Source organism: Petromyzon marinus, chromosome 60 (genome assembly GCF_048934315.1).
Source record: "Petromyzon marinus isolate PM22_M1 ecotype Great Lakes invasive population chromosome 60, UKy_Petmar_22M1.pri1.0, whole genome shotgun sequence".
Taxonomy (NCBI): domain Eukaryota; kingdom Metazoa; phylum Chordata; class Hyperoartia; order Petromyzontiformes; family Petromyzontidae; genus Petromyzon; species Petromyzon marinus.
Genome location: NC_133726.1, coordinates 3,513,666 through 3,537,558, shown reverse-complemented (window position 1 = coordinate 3,537,558; position 23,893 = coordinate 3,513,666). Strand labels below are relative to the sequence as shown.

The following is a 23,893-nucleotide window of genomic DNA, read 5'->3' as shown; positions in this document are numbered from 1 at the left end:
TCATCTCTGCCTGGTGCCTTTTTGGACCAGATGACGCCAAAAGGCGCACGGATAAAAGGGTAAAAAAAAACAATTATATTTTGCTACTGGCAAAGGAGGTTCCAATGGTGTCTTATGGTTGTTATTGTTTGACTTGCATCCCACTGGGATTTTTTCACACAGCGTTGTAATACGGTGTGGGGGTTTTTTTTCTGGAAGATTTGCTGGTTTATCCCAGGATGTTTCTGTTGCGCGTCGTCGCACAAGCAGTGTTGGTTATTGCAAACATGATGCCTTGAATAAAGGTGTCAGTTTTTGTGCCAGTTAAAAGGGTAAAACCTATTACTATATCTTGTTACTGGCAAAGGAGGTCTCATAATGTAAATGCTCACCCAGAGCCCTCAATTCTCTGATAGTGCGCTGTTTTTGAGTTGTTCGCCTTTTGGCGTCTTCTGGTCCAACACCAGTGGAGACTAGGCTCTAAGAAAAGGTGTCTCGGGTGTGGACCAATCAAATTCAAGGACAGTGCATACTATTATCAGAGTTGTCTCTTTTGTTTGCATTTTGACTGCTTGTGTTGTGGTTATTGCAAACATGATGCCTTGTATAAAGGTGTCAGTTTTTGTGCCAGTTAAAAGGGTCAAACCTATTACTATATCTTGTTACTGGCAAAGGAGGTCTCATAATGAAAATGCTCACCCCGAGCCCTCAATACTCTGATAGTGCGCTGTTTTTGAGTTGTACGCCTTTTGGTGTTTTCTGGTCCAACACCAGTGGAGACTAGGCTCTAAGAAAAGCTGTCTCGGGTGTGGACAAATCAAATTCAAGGACAGTGCATATTATTATCAGAGTTGTCTCTTTTGTTTGCATTTTGACTGCTTGTGTTGTGGTTATTGCAAACATGATGCCTTGAATAAAGATGTCAGTTTTTGTGCCAGTTAAAAGGGTCAAACCTATTACTATAGGTAGGGGGTTCTTTTTGCCGGACACATTCTCAACATACACACACTCAACACATCAACAGTCTTTGCACATTGAAATTCTCAACACACACACATTCGGCACAATCTGCACACGCATACTTACAAACCCTTCGCAAGACTGTTGGGGCAAGTGCTTTTAGCGAGTAGCACCTAAGAAGGCCGGTATGGCACACAAGGGGTTCGGTGGCCAGCACCACGCCCGGCCGCCGTTTGTCTCTCGAGTAGCAATGTTTACACACTGCACTAAGTAATTATTTGAGGATGACTCTAACCAGGGGCGGCCTAGGACCGGTTCAGATAATCATCATTGGTGTTGGCCGTGAGCGGGAATTGAACGCGGGTCACCGGGTTCGGAGCGCAGCACGCAAACTGTTACACTACCGCTCCCCACACTCAACACACACACACACACTCGACACACTCGCTCAATACTCACACTCGACACACACGCTCAATACACACACTCGACATGCGGACTCAATCCACACACACTCACACTCAAGGGCACTGTGACTCCCTCACCATTCAGCCAGTTGGCGTAAGGGACAGGTGGAATGCCAATCAATACGTGGGCTCAAGGCATGCACTGAATGCATTGACTCAACACACTTTCTCGAGTAGCAATGTTTACACACTGCACTAAGTACTCATTTGAGGCTGACTCGAACCAGGCTGAGGCCTAGGAACGGTTCAGATAATCATCACTGGTGTTGGCCGTGAGCGGGAATTGAACCCAGGTCATCGACACACGCGCTCAATACACACACTCGACATGCGGGCTCAATACCCACACACTCACACTCAAGGGCACTGTGACTCCCTCACCATCCAGTCAGTAGGGGTAAGGGACAGGTGGAGTGCCAATCAATACGTGGGCCCAATGCACGCACTCAACGCATTGACTCAACAAACTCGCTCAACACATTCAACATGACCAATGCTTTGCGGTTTAACTGAGATTACTGGCACTGTGCTAACAGACAGAGGTCCACCGTGTAGCCTTAACAGACTGTTGGGACGGGTGCTGTTAGCGAGTAGCACCTGTGAAGGTCATCACGGCACACGTTGGGGGGGTGGTTGGCCACTGGCACGCCGGGCTGCCTTTGTGTCTCTCGAGTGGCGATGTTTACACACCGCACCGGGTACTCACTTGAGGCGGAGTCGACGCAATAGCTTCACGCACACTTTGGCGCAAATTCGCACACACTCGCACACTCTATACTCCACGCCAAGTTCCACTCGCATGCGCCACAATCTCTGACACCGAATCGCCCGTGAATTAATTCACACTCCCACACACACACACCACACGAACTTACACACAAGCTCAGCCTTCGCCTCCACCTACTACCCTGTACACCTCCGACGTGAACTGGGGTATTTCTGTAAAGTATTCCCTCGTTATTCACATACTCGCTAGCCGCGATTTTGGCTGCCTGCGAATCGCGTCTGGAACTCTCTACACGACTATGGCATCGAGAGAGAGAGAGAGGGGAAAAAAATAAAGTGATGAGAGAAAGTGTGAGAGAGAAAGTGATGAGAGAGAAAGCGATGAGAGGTTAAGCGATGAGAGGTTAAGCGATGAGAGGTTAAGCGATGAGAGATTAAGCGATGAGAGATTAAGCGATGAGAGATTAAGCGATGAGAGATTAAGCGATGAGAGATTAAGCGATGAGAGATTAAGCGATGAGAGATGAAGCGATGAGAGATGAAGCGATGAGAGATGAAGCGATGAGAGATGAAGCGATGAGAGATAAAGCGATGAGAGATAAAGCGATGAGAGATAAAGCGATGAGAGATAAAGCGATGAGAGATAAAGCGATGAGAGAGAAAGCGATGAGAGAGAAAGCGATGAGAGAGAAAGCGATGAGAGAGAAAGCGATGAGAGATAGTGATGAGAGAGAAAGCGACGAGAGAGATAGCGATGAGAGATAAAGCGATGAGAGATAAAGCGATGAGAGATTAAGCGATGAGAGATTAAGCGATGAGAGATTAAGCGATGAGAGATTAAGCGATGAGAGATTAAGCGATGAGAGATTAAGCGATGAGAGATTAAGCGATGAGAGATTAAGCGATGAGAGATAAAGCGATGAGAGATAAAGCGATGAGAGATAAAGCGATGAGAGAGAAAGCGATGAGAGATAGTGATGAGAGAGAAAGCGATGAGAGATTAAGCGATGAGAGATTAAGCGATGAGAGATTAAGCGATGAGAGATTAAGCGATGAGAGATTAAGCGATGAGAGATGAAGCGATGAGAGATGAAGCGATGAGAGATGAAGCGATGAGAGATGAAGCGATGAGAGATGAAGCGATGAGAGCTGAAGCGATGAGAGATGAAGCGATGAGAGATGAAGCGATGAGAGATAAAGGGATGAGAGATAAAGGGATGAGAGATAAAGGGATGAGAGATAAAGGGATGAGAGATAAAGGGATGAGAGATAAAGGGATGAGAGATAAAGGGATGAGAGATAAAGGGATGAGAGATAAAGGGATGAGAGATAAAGGGATGAGAGATAAAGGGATGAGAGATAAAGGGATGAGAGATAAAGGGATGAGAGATAAAGGGATGAGAGATAAAGGGATGAGAGATAAAGGGATGAGAGATAAAGGGATGAGAGATAAAGGGATGAGAGATAAAGGGATGAGAGATAAAGGGATGAGAGATAAAGAGAACTTCTCGAAGCTTTAGAAGCATCTGCAGATGTTGCGTGCGCACGATATCTGGAGGCCAATATCAATATCCGCAAAATGTTTCTATCCACGAGCATCTCTAGGAACATACCCCTGGAGAATAACGACGGAATACTCGACGTACGTATGTACGTTGAACTTGCTAATCGGAGGATGGGAGAGTGTGTGGGTGAGTGCCTATGTGAGTCTATGTATGTTGAACTTTGATCGCACCGTACGTCGCCAACCGTGCTGGAGCGGAGAATGGGTGACTGGCTATGTGAGTCTATGTATCTGTGTTTGTCAAGCTTCTTTCGCACCGTGCGCAGCCAAATGTGCTCATCCGAGGATAGGTGAGTGTGTGGGTGAGTGACTATGTGAGTGGGTGAGTGACTGTGTGCGTTTATGTGTGTGTATGTATGTTTAACTTATTTCGCACTGTACGTAGCCAACCATGCGAATCGGAGGATGGGTGTGTGGGTGAGTGACTGTGATTGGGTGAGTGACTGTCTACGTTGAACTTCTATCGCACCGTACATAGCCAGCTGGATCAGAAGGTGCGATCGCTCCGCCGATCTTTCTCTCCTTCATTTCCTTGCAGATGTTCCAGGCCCCGTACAACCAGGTGTTCCCTGCCGAGGAGGACAGCCAGAAGAACGTGGAGGACAACTGTGAGTGGCTTATTCTTAGCTCTTTCGGTAAAGTCACGTTGAAGGGAAACAATAAAATAATAAAATATATATAAAACAATAAAAATTCTCACGATGTTTCGACCATAACACAAACGGTCATCATCGACCATAACACAAACGGTCGTCATCAGGTGATGACGACCGTTTGTGTTATGGTCGAAACGTCGTGAGAATTTTTATTGTTTTATATATATTTTATTATTTTATTGTTTCCCTTCAACGTGACTTTACCAAAAGAGCTAAGAATATGAATTACTGCAGTCACGAAAGCTTTAAATCAAAATTTGTGAGTGGCTTGTTTGCTCGCTTTCCGCTGTACGTATGTATGTACGTACTAACTTCTTTCGCACCATATATGTGTATCGAAACGTGCTAACCCAGAGTCGCCGTGTGTGGGGGTAGCACTCACTCGAGCCTCTCGGCAAGAAAGGGCCCCAGTTCGATTCCTGACTCGGGCACCTCCTGTTTGGATTTGGTGGGTTCTTCCACTGTTCTGTAGAGTGTGAGTGAAGGGTGTGTCTGCGCGTGTGTGAGAATGAGTGGGGAGTGTTTTCATTTTCAGTTTCATTTATTTGGTTTTACCCTGTGAGCCATTTGGCTCTTGATTCGGTAACGTTCGAAGGATAGCAAGCTGCGCTATGAACCCGGTGACCCGAGTTCAATTCCCGCTCACGGCCACCAACACCAGTGATGATTATCTGAACCGGTTCTGGGTCTTCCCTAGATCGACTCAGCCTCAAACTAGTACCTTGTGGTGGTGTGTAAACATCGCCACTGTGGAGACAAAGGCGGCTGGGCGTGGTGCTGGCCACCCACGCTTTCTTGTACCGTTCTGGCTTTTATTGGTGTTCGCTACAGCTATTGCCCCAACAGTTTGTTCGGGCTATGTGGGGGATCTTTGTGTCTTTAAATGAGTGCGTGGTGAGTGAATGAGTGAGGAGTGATAATGTGGAATGATAGTGAGCTGCGCTACGAACCTGGCGACTCGAGTTCGATTCCCGCTCACGGCCACCAACACCGGTGACGATTATCTGAACCGGTCCCGGGCCTCCCCTGGTTCTTCGCAGCCTCAAACGAAAACCTGATGCGGTGTATAGTAAACATCGTCACTGGGGAGACAAAGGCGGCCGGGTGTGGTGCTGGCCACCCACCCCTCCCTCTGCGCACCGTGGCCGGCCTTCACAGGTGCTCTGTTAGAGACTTATACGGGGGGGGGGGCTCTTTGTCTTTGTTGTCACGTGGCTTGTGCAGGCGCGCTTATGTACCTGAACGAGGCGACGTTGCTCAACAACATCCGCGTGCGCTACAGCAAGGACAAGATTTACGTGAGTTGTCCAACGCTCCGCGCTCGTCCTCCCCCTCGTCCTCCTCGTCGTCGTCCACCTCCTCCTCTCGCCACCGGTTGCAGAGCACGCAGGCCCAGAAGCCCGAAGTGGCAAGCGGGGCGGCAACAAACGGCACTGCAATCTTTATAATCTTTATTGAGACTGCAGGGGTATGAGGGATCCGGTGACATTTTCCGAAGCTCCTTTTTCACAGATGTCCGGTATGGGGCGGGTGTTTTATTTTCTTATTTTTCTACCTACGTGACTTTACCGAAAGAACCAAAGAGTATGACACTAACGGTCGGGGTGCAAAGTAGAGAAAAAGGTAAGGGAGTCACTAAATATAAATTAATTATATATGTCCGATTTGTCAAGCTTGGGCAAGGCAGCAAACACAATAATAAAACAGTCCCAGACCACACCAAGATAACACACAGCAGTACTAGTCCCTCAAGATGACACGTGAACATTGAAATATCGATATACAGGTAAACTATTGATGCATGGGTAGTAGAAAATGGTGTAACGCGTTTCATGAATTAGGCACGGTTATTATTATTTTTTGTTACCAAGAGCTTGTGGGGGGGAAGGAAGAGACGACGATGGGAGGAGGGAATTTCGGAGTGGAGCGGCGTGGAGGGAAGAATCGGAGAGAGAAGTGAGGTGCAGACCTGCAGTGTGGTGAGCGGCCGAGTGAGCGGTTGAGTGGGTGAGTAGGGGAGTGAGTCCATGAGTGTATGGATTAGTGGATGAGTAGTTGAGTGGGTGAGTAGGGGAGCGAGTTCGTGGGTGTTTGGATGAGCGGGCGAGTGAGCTGTTGAGTGGGTGAGTAGGGGAGTGAGTCCGTGAGTGTTTAGATTAGTGGGCGAGTGAGCGGTTGAGTGGGCGAGTAATGGAGTGAGTCCGTGAGTGTTTGGGTTAGTGGATGAGTGAGTGTTTGAGTGGGTGAGTAGGGGAGCGAGTCCGTGGGTGTTTGGATGAACGGGCGAGTGAGTGTGTGAGTGGGTAGGTGTGTGTGTGTGTGTGCGAGTCACTTGCTGTAGGGAGTGGTAGTGTAGCGGTTAGTGCGCTGCACTATGAACCTGGCAACCTGGGTTCGATTCCCGCTCATGGCCGACATCAGTGACGATTATCTGAACTGGTCCTGTTCCTCTCCATGGTCGATTCAGCCTTAAATAATTACTACTCGGGAGATAAAGGTGCCTGGGTGTGGTGCTGGTCACGCACCCCCTTGTGTGCCGTTCTGGCCTTCATAGATGCTCGCTAACAGCACTTGCCCCAACAGTCTGTTAAGGCTATATGGGGAATCTTTGTCTTTATGACTTACTGTGACCTGCAGTGTGGTGGTTGAACACAACGTGGTGTCTGATATGGACCCTATCCTCAGCATTAGGTTGGATTGAATCGGGGAGCGAAGTTCACGGGGACAGCGACCGCGGTCGTACGCAACATGTACGGCAGCAAGGATAACAATTCAAATTGGTGTCGCGCCTGATTGGGGTGCCGCGGTGGCGAGATGTTATCTCTCTCACCTGGTACGCCGGAGGTCGTGGGTTCGATCCTGACCCTGACGCCTGCTGTATATTTGGAGTTTGCGTGTCTCTCTCTCTCTCTCTTTCCCTGTGGTCACGTGGATTTTTCTCTGGGCCCTTCGGTTTTTCCCTCCACATTTATAATCAGCATCACGCGTTCAGAGTATTTGGCTGCTATACGTTCCAACTTGATGATAAGCAACTCCTTTGAGCTATCATTTGTGATAGCCAGGTCGCATCTGAAAAAGAGCTACGTAGCTCAGTGGGGCCTGACTGGGTGAAAAAAAAAATAGCTTAGTTTAGTTTTTAATTGCAATTTTAAGACGCTCAACAAAGGTGAATTGAACCAAAACTACACCGAGGTACGCGCTGGAGAGCCGAGCATTGTGCGTACAAGCCTGAGAAGAACAACCCCCGTTCTGTACCTCCACACGTCAACACAATATAAAACGAGTTCATCGGCCTCTTTGGCCTCGCAGATAAATATGATCCAGCGGCAGTGATTTTTACGCAAAGCGGCAAGCTCCGGACCGGTTTAACCACCGTTTGTGTCCGGTAAGGGGCAGCTCACAGCCGAGGGGCAGCCCGCAGCCAAGGGGCAGCCCGTAGTCGAGGGGCAGCCCGCAGCCGAGGGCCTTCCAGTCAGGCAGCGGTAAACAAATCCCGCGGCCTCCTTTGGCTGAGCGTAGGTTGGACCGAAGGTCGTCGGGGCAGAGCAGCCAGGGTCGGATGCGGCTGGGTGCCCCTCATGAACGAAGACGGTTTGTTCACCACATCTCGCGGGCACTTCAAGGTGCGCTTCGGCGGCCGTCTGGAACGCTCTTCCTTCCGATGTTAGGAAGCCACTGGAGCTAACAATCATCTCGATTCACAAACTATTTTCTTTAAACCTTTATTATTTATTTTGTCGTCCTCCCCCCCCCCCCCCCCCGTACCTCCAATTAGCACGGTTGGCTACGTACGGTGCGAGAGAAGCTCAACATACATACACACATACATGAACAAAGATGGTCACTGCATTGCGCGCTTTCTGATGCGCTTCTGCGGCCGTCTGGAATGCTCTTCACCACAGCACCCACCCGAACTCATGGTTCCAGTCTTCACCACAGCACCCACCCGAACTCATGATACCAGCGCTCACCACAACACCCACCCTGACTCATGATACAAGCGCTCACCACAACACCCACACGGCCTCGTGAACGTAGTCCTCACCACAACACTACTGTGCACGGATTAAACTACCCTTAAATTATTATTCTACAAGAGCGCACATTATTGATTCGCAATGGAGACGCGAGCTCTTCGGAGACGCGAGCTCTTCGAAGGCTCGTCTGTTTGCGCGCGATGACCGAGGGTTTAATTGACGGCGGGAAATCTTTAAAACGGAACCCGTCTTTGGAAAACAAATAAATAATTACAAAAAAATCCATTATGAACTCCCTCCTGAACGGGGCAGCTATTAAGGTCACAATCCGGAGCTTTGAGTGGTGTGAACTCGGTTTCTTTATTTATCTACGCTAGATTACCCAGGAAAATCTCTCCGAGTCTCAAGAGTGGCACTGCGGTGGCTGGGAGATGTTAACTACCTCGCCTTGTACGGAGGAGGTCGTGGGTTTGATCCCGACCCTGACGATGCCTGCTTTATATTTGGGGTATTCGTGTCTCACTCTCTCCACGTGGTTGTGTGGATTTTTTCCGTGTCCTTCGGTCTTTCCCTCAGCAGTTAGAATCAACAACAACACGTTTAGAGTATTTGGCAACTATACATTTTCACGTGATAAGCCATCTTCTTTGGTCTATCATATGTGATTGCCAGGTCGCTTCTGAAAAAGAGCTATGTAGCTCAGTGGGCCTTAACATTGTAAAAGTAACAAATATTGTTTATAGTTTATTTTTATTTTCAGGAGGATCCTGCCAAGTGTTATTGTCGTAGTAGACAGGGGGACGATGCTGCTGCTGCTGCTGATGTAACTTGTCGGTAATTATTTCAGCATTGCGGTGTTTTTTGCCCCGTTAGTGGTTACGTTGTGTGTGTGTTTGTGCTTTAGTTTATGGGAGGAAACTGGAGAAGCCGGTGGAAACAAGAGCAGGACAGGCGGAGAGAGAGAGAGAGAGAGAAACAGAACATACAAACTCAGAGAGAGGCGCCCGAGTCCGGGAGTCGAAACCCGGGTTTGATGCTCGTGAGGCGCGAGCGTTGCCACCTGTGCCACTTAATCCGGATCCCGCAGCGGCAGTGACAAACATCGACTTTGGAAAACTTGGCTGGAACAGAAACCTGAGAAGAGAGTCTTGAAACGCGGTGAGGCGTTCCTGGTGAAACGAGCGCGATGGTCTATGATAACGACAATCACGATGATGATAGGTGAACAACGTTCACTCGCCCGGCGGTTAACGCTGATGGCCGGAGAGACGCTGCCCTGGCGACGGCGATGATGATGACGACGATGGCGGTGGCAGCGGCGTCACTTCTATCGTTACGTAACGTTCTTACCCAGCTCTCCTACCGGAGATCTGTGTGGAAAAAAGAGCTTCGCAGCTCATCGGGTTTCCTCCAGCGTAAATAAATATTCCGATTCTAATGTCATTCTGAAGCGCAGCTTTCTCATCGAGCCTCGGGAATGTTTCCGCGGGACCGCCGTCTCAGCTGGCGACAATTTTTAAACGCCGCCGTCACTGACCGTGTGCGCGGGAGGGGTGGGGGCCGGGGGGGGGGGGGGGTATGCAGCGGCTACGTGCCCCCCCACAAACGGTCATCATTGATCGAAGTAAGTTGTCCTGATGGACGCCCGGTGATGCCGGCAGTCGGGAAGTGGGGGTCTCGCCCGGGTGGGGATCGATGGTGGCGGCGTCGCTGCTGCCACGTTCACTGACTTGACCCCGATGGTGCTTGTGGGGTGCGGTGGGGGGTGACCCCCCCCATGTGGCCCGCATGTCCAGCCACTGCATACCCAAACAGCTTCTGTTCGGCCGGATAGAGGGGGTTAAATGGGCGCGGCTCGAGCTGATGTGGTACAGGAGGATGTGGAGCTGAGTGGACTTGCCGATGACCGGTACCAGCGGTGTCAAGATCATCCTCTGTTTAGGAGGCTCGTGAAGGACGCTGCTGGGGAGTTGGAGGCAGTCGCCCTCCATCTCCTCACTCCTACCGATTGTGTATAACCAGGGTGGTGCCGGTGTGAGAGTGTGTCATGTGGCGTGTGTGTGATTGTGTGGGGGTGTGAGAGTGTGTCAAGGGAGTGCGTGCAGTGTATGTGTGTGGAGTGTTTGTAGTGTAGATTGTGTGCATTATGATTGTCTGGTGTGAAAGTGTGTAAATGTTTCGGCCGGCCAACACAAATTACGATTTTTTAAATTGGGCCTGGGCCTCCCCTTGGTTGACTCAGCCTCAAATGAGTACCTGATGTGGTGTGCAAACATCGCCACTGGGGAGACAAAGGCGGCTGGGCGTTGTGCTGGTTACCCACCCCCTCGTGTGCCGTGCTGACCTTAATAGGTGCACCAACATTCTGTTAAGGCTATAGGGCGGGGATCTTTGAGAGTGTGTGGAGTGTTTGTTGTGTGTGTGTGTGTAATGTGATCGTGTGTGTAGTTCTTAGTGTGGATGTGTGAAATGTGGTAATTCCTGCTGGACAAGCTGTCACCACTGTTGACTCATCATCATCATCAGCAGCAGCAGCCTTGATCAGTCCACTGCTGGATGAAGACCTCCCCAAGCAGTGCCCTGTCCTCTTAACTGTCCGATGTAAAACGCTTGTGAATTCCGGGTTGGGGGTCGCAATTAATTAAAATAATTATATTTTACAAACCACTGGAGTCTTACCTTTTAGTCTCGTTTGTACAGCATTGTCCACTCCATCAAGCTTAAATGTAACATTCGCATGTCATTTGCAAATTGTAAAAGGATCGGGTAACGAAGCGATGGCCCGACGGGCCACGTACGTCGCGCTCACCCAAGCGTTGGGGCTCGAACCCGGGTCTCCAAGGTGGGCTGGCTCAGTTCCCAGGACATTGATATCGGCCTCATTGTCAGAGAGTGGGGGAGGCTGAGAGAGAGAGAGAGAGGAGGGTGCTCGGAGGGGGTGAGGGTGGGGGGAGTGACTCAGACATCTGATCGCCCGGCTTTTGACGTTGATGCTTTGTAGCACCCTGGTCCATCTCATTGCATGGCCGGCCGTGCGTGTGCTCTAATTGAGCCCACGGGTCGTGTTGCGTTCGTTTTTTTTGTTGTTTGTTCAGGTGGCTACTGGTGGGGTGGGGTGTGGTGGGGGGGGGTTCCTTTTCGTTTAAATTCATAATGAGCAGCCGCTCGTTTGTAATATTTAGAGAGAAAAGAATCCCTCTCTTCGCAGAAGGAGACGGGCGCCCGATAACGCACGGCGAAGGTTCGCGGGGCGTCAGGAGGTGTGCGGCCGGTTCGCCTCCCCCCCCCCCCCCCCCCCCCGAGCGATTTCGATTGGTCCGTCCCCGGTTGGGCTCGCGGCCGCCACCCCCCCCGCCGCCCCGCCGGTTCCTGTGTCCCGTCTCTCGGGCACTTGCCTTCACTCGTCCTTTCCGTCTAGCTCGGAGAACTCGCTCTCAAGGTCCGACGCGGTCGGGGTCGCCGCGGTCCGGCTCACTTGGTCGTAGCCTCACGTTCATACAACGTTTTCACCAAGTTCGTCGGTGGTGAGATGTTAACTACCTTGCCCGGTATACGGGAAGTCCCAACCTCTACACGGTGGCAAGATGTTAACTGTCTCGCCTTGTATACAAGAGGTCGTGTGTTTGATCCCGACCCTGACGCCTGCTATAAACAGTATTTGGAGTTTGCGTGTCTCTCTCTTCCCGAGGTCGCGTGGATTTTTCTCCACATTTAGAATTGATGTGCATTTAGATTATTTGGCCTTCTCTAGGCCTTTTGGAACGCGTTGAAGACGAGACGGCTGAGAGCGCAGTTTGTGATGACGGTAATCGGAATCGGAATGTTTATCCATCCTGGAGGAATCCGATGAGCTATGAAGCTATTTATCACAAATGTGTCCAGTAGGGGCAGGTCAGAAAGTTATAACAATTAACAATACAAAAACATGATAGAAGTGCAAAATATAGGAAAGGTAAGCAAGTTACTAAAAACAAATAAATGGAACAACTAAAACTACACTTTATTTTACAAGGTAAGGGCCCACTGAGCTATTAGTTCTGTTTTAGAGCACCCTGGCCACGCATGATAGGTCAACGAAGTAGCTGATCATCATGTGGAAATGTATAACAGCCAAATACTCTAAACGCGTGACCGTCGATTCTGAATGTGGAGGGGGAAAAAACCGGAGGACCCGGAGAAAAATCCACGCATCCATGGGGATAGAGAGAGACACGCAAACTCCAAATATACAGCAGGCGTCATGGTCGGGATCGAACCCACGACCTTCTGTAGACTACGCGAGGCAGTTAACATCTCCGAGCCACCGTGTAGAGGTTTGGGACCTCCTGGATACCAGGCGAGGGAGCTAACATCTCGCCACCGTGGCGCTCCTTACATAATGATGAGAGTCGAGCTGGGACATCGGAGACTCGGACTCTTTTCGTCACAGCGAGTCGATTGTACAACCGAACGTCGTAATCGAGTACCACCTTTGTGTGTGGACGATCACGTGGGCTCATTTGAAAATGGGCAGCGGCCCGACATCCTGCCTCCCCTGAAGGCGGGAAACCCCTACGCTAGCCACGCCCGGTGTGATGCTGATGATGTCACCAAGCCGACGCCCGTCACTTCCCGTCTAGCGGCACATCGTGCGAGTCTTTTCCCTTTCCCTTCCCCTGGCTTTTTTCCTGTTTTCTGATGAGCCGAGTAAGCGAATCGATAATCGGTTGAGTAATCGACCCCTTCGGGAATGCTGCCTTGGTGCAATAGTTGGTTTCGCACACAATTGAGGGCTGCAACTGGTTTGATCTTCCGGCACGGCAGTCGGAATGACCGCATAAACTGGTTCGCTGCAGTTCGACGATCAGCGGGTTGTGCGTGGGGTGAAGTGTGGGTAAACTCCCCCCTCTACCAAGACGCCTGGCCCAGTGTGGACTAGTCAGCCCCGAGTACATTCCAGAGTGACTGTCGAGAGGCTAAGTGGAGCGCACTTCCACCAGCAGGGCGCGAAGCGAGCACTTGCAGGGGCTGCGCCTTTTGACATTTAATCGACTACCTCAGTAACCACGCAGGCCGGTGTGAGGACGAGGCCCGGGCCAGTGTGAGCGCACCGTGCCGGCCTTCGTTGGTGCTGCTGCTCGCTGTCACAGCGCTCGCCCCAACGGTCTGCTGAGGCTACACGTGGGGATGATGTCCGTTTCAGACGTACGTAGCGAACATCCTGATCGCGGTGAACCCCTACTACGACCTCCCCACGCTCTACTCGTCGCAGACCGTCAAGCAGTACAACGGGAAGTCGCTGGGCATGCTGCCGCCGCACGTCTACGCGATAGGTACGCGCACGCTCACACACGCTCACGCACGCACTCAGGCACGCACTCACTCACGCATGCACTCGTACGCACTCACTCACGCACGCACTCAGGCACGCACTCACTCACGCACTCAGGCACGCACTCACTCACGCATGCACTCGTACGCACTCACGGGCACGCGCACGCACGCACACAAACTCGCACACACTCACACTTGTTCACACGCATTCACGCACTGGCACAAACGCACGTACGCGCTCGCACTCACTCACGCACGCACGCACTCACGGGCACACACTCACACTTACACACGCACTCAAGCACTGGCACGCACTCATGCACTCACGCACCTTCGATTTAGCACGGTTGGCTACGTGCAGTGCGAAAGAAGTTCAACATAATATGTACATACATACACACACGGGCATGCATTCATGCTCGAATGGACAGAGAAAAAGACCACCTGCATAGCCATTAACAGACTGCTAGGGCAAGTGCTATTTGCAAGCGGCACCTTTTGAAGGCCGGAACGGCACACGAAAGGGGTGGGTGGCCAGCACCACCACGCCCTGCCGCCTTTTTCTCCCCAGTGGCGATGTTGACTCAGCCGCACCAGTTACTCATTTCAGGCTGAGTCGACCTAGAGGAGGCGCAGGACCGGTTTCAGATAATCGTCACCGGTGCGTTGGCGGCCGTGAGCGGGAATGGAGCTCGGATCGCCGGGTTCGTTAGAGCAGCGTTAGCGCTAACCTCCGTGCCACCGCACACACGCACACACAGGTAACGCCCATCTGTCCCACGCTGCGGGCTTAACCATCGTGCCCGGACATTGTAATGAAACCCCAAGTCACATGGGCACTTAGCAGTCGTTGTCCCTCTGTGTGTCTGTACCTCAAAAGGGTCCTTAACTACACAGCTCAGCACCATAAACATGGCACTGAATAGCAGCCCCTGACTTGTAGTTGGGCCCCTGTGGCAATTCTTCTTGTCACAGGCTCTCGACAAGGACAAAGATTCCCCGTGTAGCCTATAGCGACTTGGCGAAAAAAGTGGTGTTAGCGAGCAGGCACGGACCACGGGCGGGTGATGTAGTCGGCACCACCACGCCCGGCCACCTTTATTCTCCACGTTGCTGGTGTTTTTCAACACCATGCTAGGTAATAATAGGGTTTTTCCCCTTTTTTTCTGGCAACAAAACTGAAACCTTTTTACGAGGAATCATGTGGTGCATTAACCACAATACTTGTGGTCAAAATGCAAACAAAAAACACACACTGATAATATATACGTGGCATTGTCCTTGAAACTGATTGGCCCACACCAGAGACGGTTTTCTTTTGAGCCTCGTCTCAATTTGTGCTAGACCAGGGGACGCCTTTTCAAAAGAAAGCCGTCACTGGTGTGGACCAATCAGTTTCAAGGACAATGGGTATATTATCAGAGTGTGTTTTTTGTTTGCATTTTGACAAGTATTGTGTAGTAGTAATTGGTTTTACCCTTTTAACTGGCACAAAAACTGACACCTTTATTCAAGGCATCATGTTTGCAATAACCACAACACAAGCAGTCAAAATGCAAACAAAAGAGACAACTCTGATAATAATATGCACTGTCCTTGAATTTGATTGGTCCACACCCGAGACAGCTTTTCTCAGAGCCTAGTCTCCACTGGTGTTGGACCAGACGACGCCAAAAGGCACCACATGATTCCTCGTAAAAAGGTTTCAGTTTTGTTGCCAGAAAAAGGGGTAACTGGCAAAGGAGGTCTAATGATGTAGATGACCACGCTAGGTATTCATTTGGGGCTGAGTAGACCTAGGGGGAAGGTTGGGGACCAGGTTCCTAACTCGCCCACAGCTGGTCATTCCCCCCCCCCCCTGCACCTCCTTTGTTGTCTTTCCCCCGCACTTACGATGAGCACGGTTGGCACGGCACACGAAGGGGTGGGTGGCCAGCACCACGCCCGGCCGCCTTTGTCTCCACAGTGGCGATGTTCATAAACCGCACCAGGTTCTCATTTGAGGCTGAGTCGACATAGGGGAGGCCCAGAACCGGCTCAGGTAATCGTCGCCGCTGTTGGCCGTGAGCGGGAATCGAACCGGTGGCCGCCAGGTTCGCAGTGCAGAGCGCTAACCGCCGCACCACCGCTGCCCACAAGTGGTTCGGGGCAGATGCACTCACGGCACATCCCTCCTACTCCTGCCCCACCCCCCCTCCGCCCGTGCCTGCACAGCTGACAAGGCGTTCCGGGACATGAAGGTCCACCATGAGAGCCAGTCCATCATCGTCTCCGGGGAGTCCGGGGCCGGTAAAACCGAGAACACCAAGTTCGTGCTGAGGTGAGGAGCACGGTCGGTGGCGCCGTGTGGTGGCTGCGGAGATCTGTGAATGTGGTGGTGCTGTTGTGTTGTGGCTGTTACTGTCGTGTGGTGGTGGTGGTGCTGTTGCGTTGTGGCTATTACTGTTGTATGGGCTGTAGAGCTGTGCGGCGGTGGTGGTGTTGTTGTTGTGTTGTGGCTGTTTACTGTCGTGTGGTGGTGGTGCTGTTGTGTTGTGGCTGTCATTGTTCTGTGGTGGCAGTGGAGCTGTGCGGCGGTGGTGGTGTTGTTGTTGTGTTGTGGCTGTTTACTGTCGTGTGGTGGTGGTGCTGTTGTGTTGTGGCTGTCATTGTTCTGTGGTGGCAGTGGAGCTGTGCGGCGGTGGTGGTGTTGTTGTTGTGTTGTGGCTGTTTACTGTCGTGTGGTGGTGCTGTTGTGTTGTGGCTGTTACTGTTGTATGGGCTGTAGAGCTGTGCGGCGGTAGTGGTGTTGTTGTGTTGTGGCTGTTTACTGTCGTGTGGTGGTGGTTCTGTTGTGTTGTGGCTGTCATTGTTCTGTGGTGGCAGTGGAGCTGTGCGGCGGTGGTGGTGTTGTTGTTGTGTTGTGGCTGTTTACTGTCGTGTGGTGGTGGTGCTGTTGTATTGTGGCTGTCACTGTTCTGTGGTGGCAGTGGAGCTGTGCGGCGGTGGTGGTGTTGTTGTTGTGTTGTGGCTGTTTACTGTCGTGTGGTGGTGGTGCTGTTGTGTTGTGGCTGTCATTGTTCTGTGGTGGCTGTGGAGCTGTGCGGCGGTGGTGGTGTTGTTGTTGTGTTGTGGCTGTTTACTGTCGTGTGGTGGTGGTGCTGTTGTGTTGTGGCTGTCATTGTTCTGTGGTGGCTGTGGAGCTGTGCGGTGTTGTGTTGTGGCTGCTGTGCTCACCGTTTCTGTGGAGTGGTGGTGTAGCGGCGGTTAATCCTGCCAACGGCCAACATCGGTGACGAATATCTAAACCAGTCCTGGGCCTCCCCTAGATTAACTCACCCTTAAATAAGTACAGTCTCTTGGACAGTGTGTAAAACATTAGCACTGGAGTGACAAAGGTGGCCGGGCGTGGTGCTGGTCACACCCACCCCGAGTGTCCCGTACCAGCCTTAATATTAGGGTGCTCGTAAACAGCAGTTGCGTAAACAGTGTGGTTAAAGCTATATGGGGGATCTTTGTCTTTGCTCTCTTGCATGCAATGGCAGCGTGTCGCGCGCGTGTGTACGCGATGTTTGTTAAGCGTTTTGTCAAATTTGTAAAGAATGAGAAACCCCATCATGACAGAACAAGTGTGTGTGTGTGCGCGCGTGCCATTGTGGGCTCTGTGTGGGTATTGTGTGTTCCCTCTGTGTGCTGTGTGTATGCTTTCTCGGTGCTCTGCGTGTAATCTGTGTTGCGTGGACGCTGTCCTGTATGCTGTGCGTTGTGCGCATCCTCTGTGCTGTGTTGAGTACGCTGTGTTGCTGCTGCCTTGTGTGTGTATGCTGTGTAGTGTGTGTATGTTGTGCGTGTACGTTGTCATCTGTAGTGTTGTGTATGTGTAAGCTATATGCTGTCGTGTATGCTGTTTGATGTCCTGTGTGTGTACGCTCTGTGTTGTGCTTGTAAGCTGTGTTCAATATTGTGTGTGTATGCTGTGTGTGTGTGTATGCTGTGTGCGATAGTGTAGCGGTTAGCGCGCTGCGCTATGAACCTGGCGACCCGGGTTCGATTCCCGCTCACGGACAACACCAGTGACGATTATCTGAACCGGTCCCGGGCCTCCCCTAGGTCGACTCAGCCTCAAATGAGTACCTGGTGCGGTGTGTAAACATTGCCACTAGGGAGACAAAGGCGGTCGGGCGTGGTGCTGGCCACCCACCCCCTCGTGTACCGTTCCGGCCTTCATAGGTGCTCGCTAACAGCACTTGCCCCAACAGTCTGTTAAGGCTATATGGGGGATCTTTGTTTGTGTGCTATATTGTGTTTGTACTGTGTGTGCCGTGTGAGTGTGCGTGTGTGTGTACTGTGTTGTGTGTGTGTGTCTGTGTGTGTGTCTGTGTGTGTGTGGTGTGTGTTGTGTATGTGGTGTGTCTGTGCTGTGTGTGTACTCTGTTTGTACTGTGTGCGCCGTGTGAGTGTGCGTGTGTGTATACTGTGTCCATGTGTAATACTGTGTTGTGTGTGTACTGTGTATGCCGTGTGAGTGTGTGTACTGTGTGCCGTGTGAGTGTGCCGTGTGTGTATGTACTGTGTTGTGTGTGTACTGTGTTGTGTGTGTACTGTGTATGCCGTGTGTGTACTGTGTTGTGTGTGTACTGTGTATGCCGTGTGTGTACTGTGTATGCCGTGTGTACTGTGTATGTACTGTGTTGTGTGTGTACTGTGTTGTGTGTGTACTGTGTTGTGTGTGTACTGTGTTGTGTGTGTACTGTGTTGTGTGTGTACTGTGTATGCCGTGTGTGTACTGTGTTGTGTGTGTACTGTGTATGCCGTGTGAGTGTGTACTGTGTTGTGTGTGTACTGTGTATGCCGTGTGTGTACTGTGTTGTGTGTGTACTGTGTATGCCGTGTGAGTGTGTGTACTGTGTACCGTGTGTGCCGTGTGAGTGTGCCGTGTGCGTGTATGTACTGTGTTGTGTGTGTACTGTATGCCGTGTGTGTACTGTGTTGTGTGTGTACTGTTGTGTGTGTACCGTATGTGCCGTGTGAGTGTGTGTACTGTTGTGTGTGTACTGTATGTGCCGTGTGTGCGTGTACTGTATTGTGAGTATACTGTTGTGTGTGTACTGTGTGTGCCGTGTGAGTGTGTGTGTACTGTGTTGTGTGTGTGTACTGTGTGTGCCATATGAGTGTGTATAAGTGTGCGTGTGTGCTGTGTGAGTGTGTGTGTACTGTGTTGTGTGTGTGTACTGTGTGTGCCATATGAGTGTGTATAAGTGTGCGTGTGTGCTGTGTGAGTGTGTGTACTGTGTTGTGAGTATACTGTTGTGTGTGCCGTGTGAGTGTGTGTGTACTGTGTTGTGTGTGTGTACTGTGTGTGCCATATGAGTGTGTATAAGTGTGCGTGTGTGTGCTGTGTGAGTGTGTGTGCTGTGTTGTCTGTGCACTGTGTGCCGTGTGCCGTGTGTGCCATGCTTTACGCGTGTGTTTTGTGGCGCAGGTACCTGACAGAGTCGTATGGAACTGGGCAGGACATCGACGAGAGGATCGTGGAAGGTGATTGCCTCCCTCGTCACGCAATGTGGCATTGAAATGCGGACACCGGCACGCGCGTGTGTGTGTGCGTGTATGTGTGTGTGTGTGCGTGGTGGTGTAGCGGTTAGCGCTACGCCGCGCCACAAACGTGGCGACCCGAGTTCGATTCCCGCTCACGGCCAACATCAGTGACGTTTATCAGGTCCTCCCCTAGGTCGACTCAGCCTCAAATAAGTACCTGGTGTGTAAACATCGCCACTGGGGAGACAAAGGCGGCTGGGCGTGGTGTTGGCCACCAACCCCCTCGTGTGCCGTTCTGGCCTTCATAAGTGCTCGCTAACAGCACTTGCCCCTACAGTCTGTTAAGAAATTCTGGCGATCTTTGTTTTGTGCACGCTCGTGCGTATGACTATCCTCCATCGGCGGCACGGTGATTTGCGCGCTGCGCTACAAACCCGGCGGACCCGAGTTCGATTCCCGCTCTCGACCGATAACGGTGGCGAATATGTGAACCGGGAGACAAAGGCGACCCAAGTTGGATTTCTGACCACGGCCAACATCAGTGGCGAATGACCCAGTCCTGTACCCTCCTCCACCTTAACCATCTTCATCAGCTTGCTCCGACCAGCGTGGTGACGTGTGGTGTGTTATGTTTACACACCACACCAGGGTACTCATTTCTTTTCACTAATAAACTAAATTGTTTTTTTATTTAACCAGGTAAGGCCCACTGAGCTATGTAGCTGTTTTGCAGAAGCAATCTGGCCTGGCTATCACAAATGATAGCCCAACGAAGTGGCTTACCATCGTGTGGAAATTTATAGCGGCCAACTACTCTAAGTGCGTGACGCAGATTCTGAATGTGGAGGGAAAAAAAACGCAGGATCCGGAGAAAAATCCACACGACCACCAGAAGAACATGCAAACTCCAAATATACAGGGTGCTTCAAAAAATGTTAACACTTTCGAGACTTTGCAACGATACCACAATAAATCTGCCTCCCCTGGGCTCTGTGGACCACCGGGAGAAGATTACAGGCACGTGTTGACAATGATGGTGAACAAGTGGAGACTCTTTGATTCTTTGAAGCTATTAACGTACATTTGTTATCATACTCTTTGAGTCTTTCGGGTAAAGTCACAGCTAGAAAAATAATTAAATAAAAACCACATGTTACAGTACATTATCCGTTTTTTTTCCATAAAAAAATTGATAGTCCCATGTAAGTGTTCGCATTTTTTTGAAGCGCCCTGTACTGAAGGCGTCAGGGTCGGGATCAAACCCACGATGCCCTGTATACCATGCGAGGTTCATAGTTCATAGTTTATTTATTTGGTATAGCCCTGTGAGCCATTCGGCTCTTGAATCGGGTGCAACCTCAACAAACAAAAAACATGAACAAGAAAAACATCTTAAAGTGACTATGTGACTGTGCAAACAGAAAATCCAGGAAAAAAACAATCAAAATATTCCTGAAATAGCACCGTACACCAACTCTGTGTGCAAAAATCCCAGTGGGATGCAAGTCAAATAACAACAACAACCACAACCACAAGACAACTAAGATTAAGGCCATCAGTCTAACTCCGTACTACAATAAACAAAAACATGGCCAAAAACAAAAAAACGTTTTCGAAATCACCAAAATGAGGTAGTGAGCATCTCGCCACCGCGGCACTGGTGTTGGCCGTGAGCGGGAATCGAACCCGGGTCGTCATGTTTGTAACGCGCAGCGCGCTAACTGCTCCCCACTACGCCACCCACAAAGACAAAGATCCCCTCTGCAGCCTGAGCAGACTGTTGGGCAAGTTCTGTTAGCGAGGGGGTGGGTGGCCAGCACCACGCCCGGGCCGCCTTTGTCTCCCTAGTGGCGATGTTTACACATCGCACCGGGTACTCATTTGAGGCTGAGTCGACCTAGGGGGAGGCTCCAGACCGGTTCAGATAATCGTCACTGGTGTTGGCCGTGAGCAGGAATCGAACCCGGGTCGCCAGGTTCGTAGCGCAGTGCAGTAACCGCTACACCGCCGCTGCCCACACCTCTTGCCACCCGCACACACCTACACACAGGCGCACACGCTGGCGCTTGCCTCGCTCAAAATTTATTGTTAAAATGAACCAAGTGGTTTTCCTGTACCGGGCCGGCTGATTAATAACCTTGCATATTTTTTTTGCTGAGTTGTTTTTTTTTTTTTGCCTCTGCCGCCGCCGCCGCCGCCGCCACATCAGAATCAATTGTGCTCTAATCACCGGGAGCTTTATGTTGGGGAAAATGTAATGGGATTCCATAAATATCTCGAATTGTACCCTTCACGGGGGGGGGGCCAAGGTCAGGCTGACTGCACCAACAGCTCCAGCTCCCCCACACGGTGCTACACGCGTCCAGGATGCTCATGCTAAACTAAAACTGTAAACTATTTATATATTTTTTTATCAGGCGTAAGGCCCAACTGAGCTATGTAGCTCTTTTTCAGAGGCGATCATCATCGTTTAGAAATGTATAAGCAGCAGCCATATACTCTAAATGCATAGAGACCCACAGAGACCGATAGAGATCCGCAGAGATCCAGAGACCCATACAGATTCATGGAGACATACTAAAACAATATACATTTTTAATTTGCCATGTGTAAGGCCCGCTGAGCTATGTAGGTCTTTTTCAGAAGCGATCTGGCTATCGCAAATGATAGCCCATCACAAAGTGGCTTGTCGTCATGTGGACATTGCAGCCAAATACACTAAACGCCGTCATGTTGATTCTAAACGCGGAGGGAAAAACCGGAGGACCCGGAGAAAAATCTACGTGACCACGGGGAGAGAGACACGCAAACTCCAATTATACAGGAGGCGTCATGGTCGGGATCGAACCCCCGGTCCTCCTGTACACCAGGCGAGGTAGTTAACATCTCCTAGCCACCGTGGCGCCCCAATGCAGGTGTCTGAATCGCTCAATTGGGACGGCACACCCCACAATCATTTCCCCCTTACTGGGAGTCTGATGCCCCCTAGTTCACTCCTACCAATGAGACTCTATCCTGGTCTCTTGAGTTCTCAGCTGGTTAAGCAAAATAAACGGTGAACTTTTAACTGGTTCACAGCAATTGTAATTAATTGCGGGGAATTTTTTTGTTTTTTTTTAAATAAATGATCAACTTGCCCGGTCGCTCGTTTGGCAGGCAGCCTCCGCACCCGTCAGTGGTGTCTCTAGGCCTGGCGTCTCGATGTAAACCGGAGATGTTCCGTCTGTGTGCTCATCTGTTGGCGGCGGGTGGTGAGCGAACCCGTTCTATTTTGTGGACATTGTTGGAGAGCGAGCGAGCGAGCAAGAGGCTCGGGTGTGAACCCCATTATCCTGTCGAGCCCGGCGCCCCCGTCAGTTTCGTGGAGCGTCTCGCACAGGGAACCGCGTTATCGCGAAAATGCGTTGCGGTGTGAACACCGCTGCGCGTTAAACGACGACTTGCCGCATAGCTTTGAATTCGCGAATCTGTCTGTGGGGGAACTTTTTCAGTTGTTTATCTCCATCACGTATGTGTACGTGCTGGCTTTTCTCCGTTTCCCCCGGTTTTCCTAACGCACTCGTCAGTGATATTGGCCAAACAATCCCAACGTAGCGGCGGCCCTCCTAAAACGAGCGTCTTGAGACTCGGAGTGTGAGGGCTTTCCTGGGAAGGGGCACGATCGATGTTGCTAACTCCAAGCCAAGATAATTCAACGGGGCAGCGCGAGGAAGTTGGAACTGCGAGGCCCGAGCGCCCCCATGTGGCGAGAGTGGCCACCTGCATCCTTCAGTCAACAATGGGAAAGATGCCACAGCAAGAACCTGGTTCTCTCTCCCTGTGTTGACTGAGCCTTTTGAGTGAGCGCATAACACAAGAGTGTGCATATGAGCGCGCGCGGTGGCGAGATGTTAACCCCCTCGCCTGGTATGCAGGATGTCGTGGGTTAGATCGGGAACCTGATGCCTGCTGTATATTTGGAGTTTGTGTCTCTCTCTCTCATCATCATCATCACGCTGGCTAGGAGATGTTAACTCCCTCGCCTGGTATGAAGGATGTTGTGGGTTAGATCGGGAACCTGATGCCTGCTGCTGTATATTTGGAGTTTGTGTCTCTCTCTCTCATCATCATCATCACGGTGGCTAGGAGATGTTAACTCCCTCGCCTGGTATGCAGGATGTCGTGGGTTAGATCGGGAACCTGATGCCTGCTGCTGTATATTTGGAGTTTGTGTCTCTTCTCCCCGTGGTCGTGTGGAGTTTTTTTCGGGTCCTCTGGGTTTTCCCCTCCACATTTGGAATCGACGCTATAAATTTCCACGTGATGATAAGCCACTTCGTTGAGCAGTATTTTGTGGTCAGATTGCTTCTGCAAAAGAGCTACATAGCTCAGTGGGGCCTTACCTGGTAAATTAAAACATTTTCGTTTTTAGTTTTATGCTGTGGTGGCGTGGATTTTTTATTCGGAGCCTCTGGTTTTTCCCTCCACGTTTCGAATCGACGTGCGTTGAGAGTATTTTGCTGCTATACATTTCCACGTGTTGTTGAGCTATCATGTTTGTGGCCAGGTCGCTTCTACAAAACAACAATACAGGTAGTCCTCTACTTACGATAGAGATGCGTTACGACGACCCCATCGTAAGTCAAAAATATCGTAAGTCGAAGATGGCCTAGCCTACCCAGGAGTCTTAAAGAATGGTGATAATTGAGCAAAACAGAGCAATTTACTGTACCGTACTGTATAAACTATATACTG

General features: G+C 50.7%; 1 protein-coding gene across 2 annotated transcripts in view; it reads left to right on the top strand.

Annotated features, from left to right (window-relative positions):
- The window catches only part of MYO6 (myosin VI), a 132,846-nt gene that overhangs the window by 42,782 nt on the left and 66,171 nt on the right, over positions 1 to 23,893 (top strand). For both annotated transcript variants that reach the window (XM_032976712.2, XM_076053266.1), the window contains exons 3-7: positions 4,235 to 4,304; positions 5,577 to 5,650; positions 13,512 to 13,641; positions 15,857 to 15,962; positions 19,104 to 19,159. In XM_032976712.2, the coding sequence (XP_032832603.2) occupies positions 4,235 to 4,304; positions 5,577 to 5,650; positions 13,512 to 13,641; positions 15,857 to 15,962; positions 19,104 to 19,159 (436 nt within the window). The remainder of the gene's footprint in view (positions 1 to 4,234; positions 4,305 to 5,576; positions 5,651 to 13,511; positions 13,642 to 15,856; positions 15,963 to 19,103; positions 19,160 to 23,893) is intronic.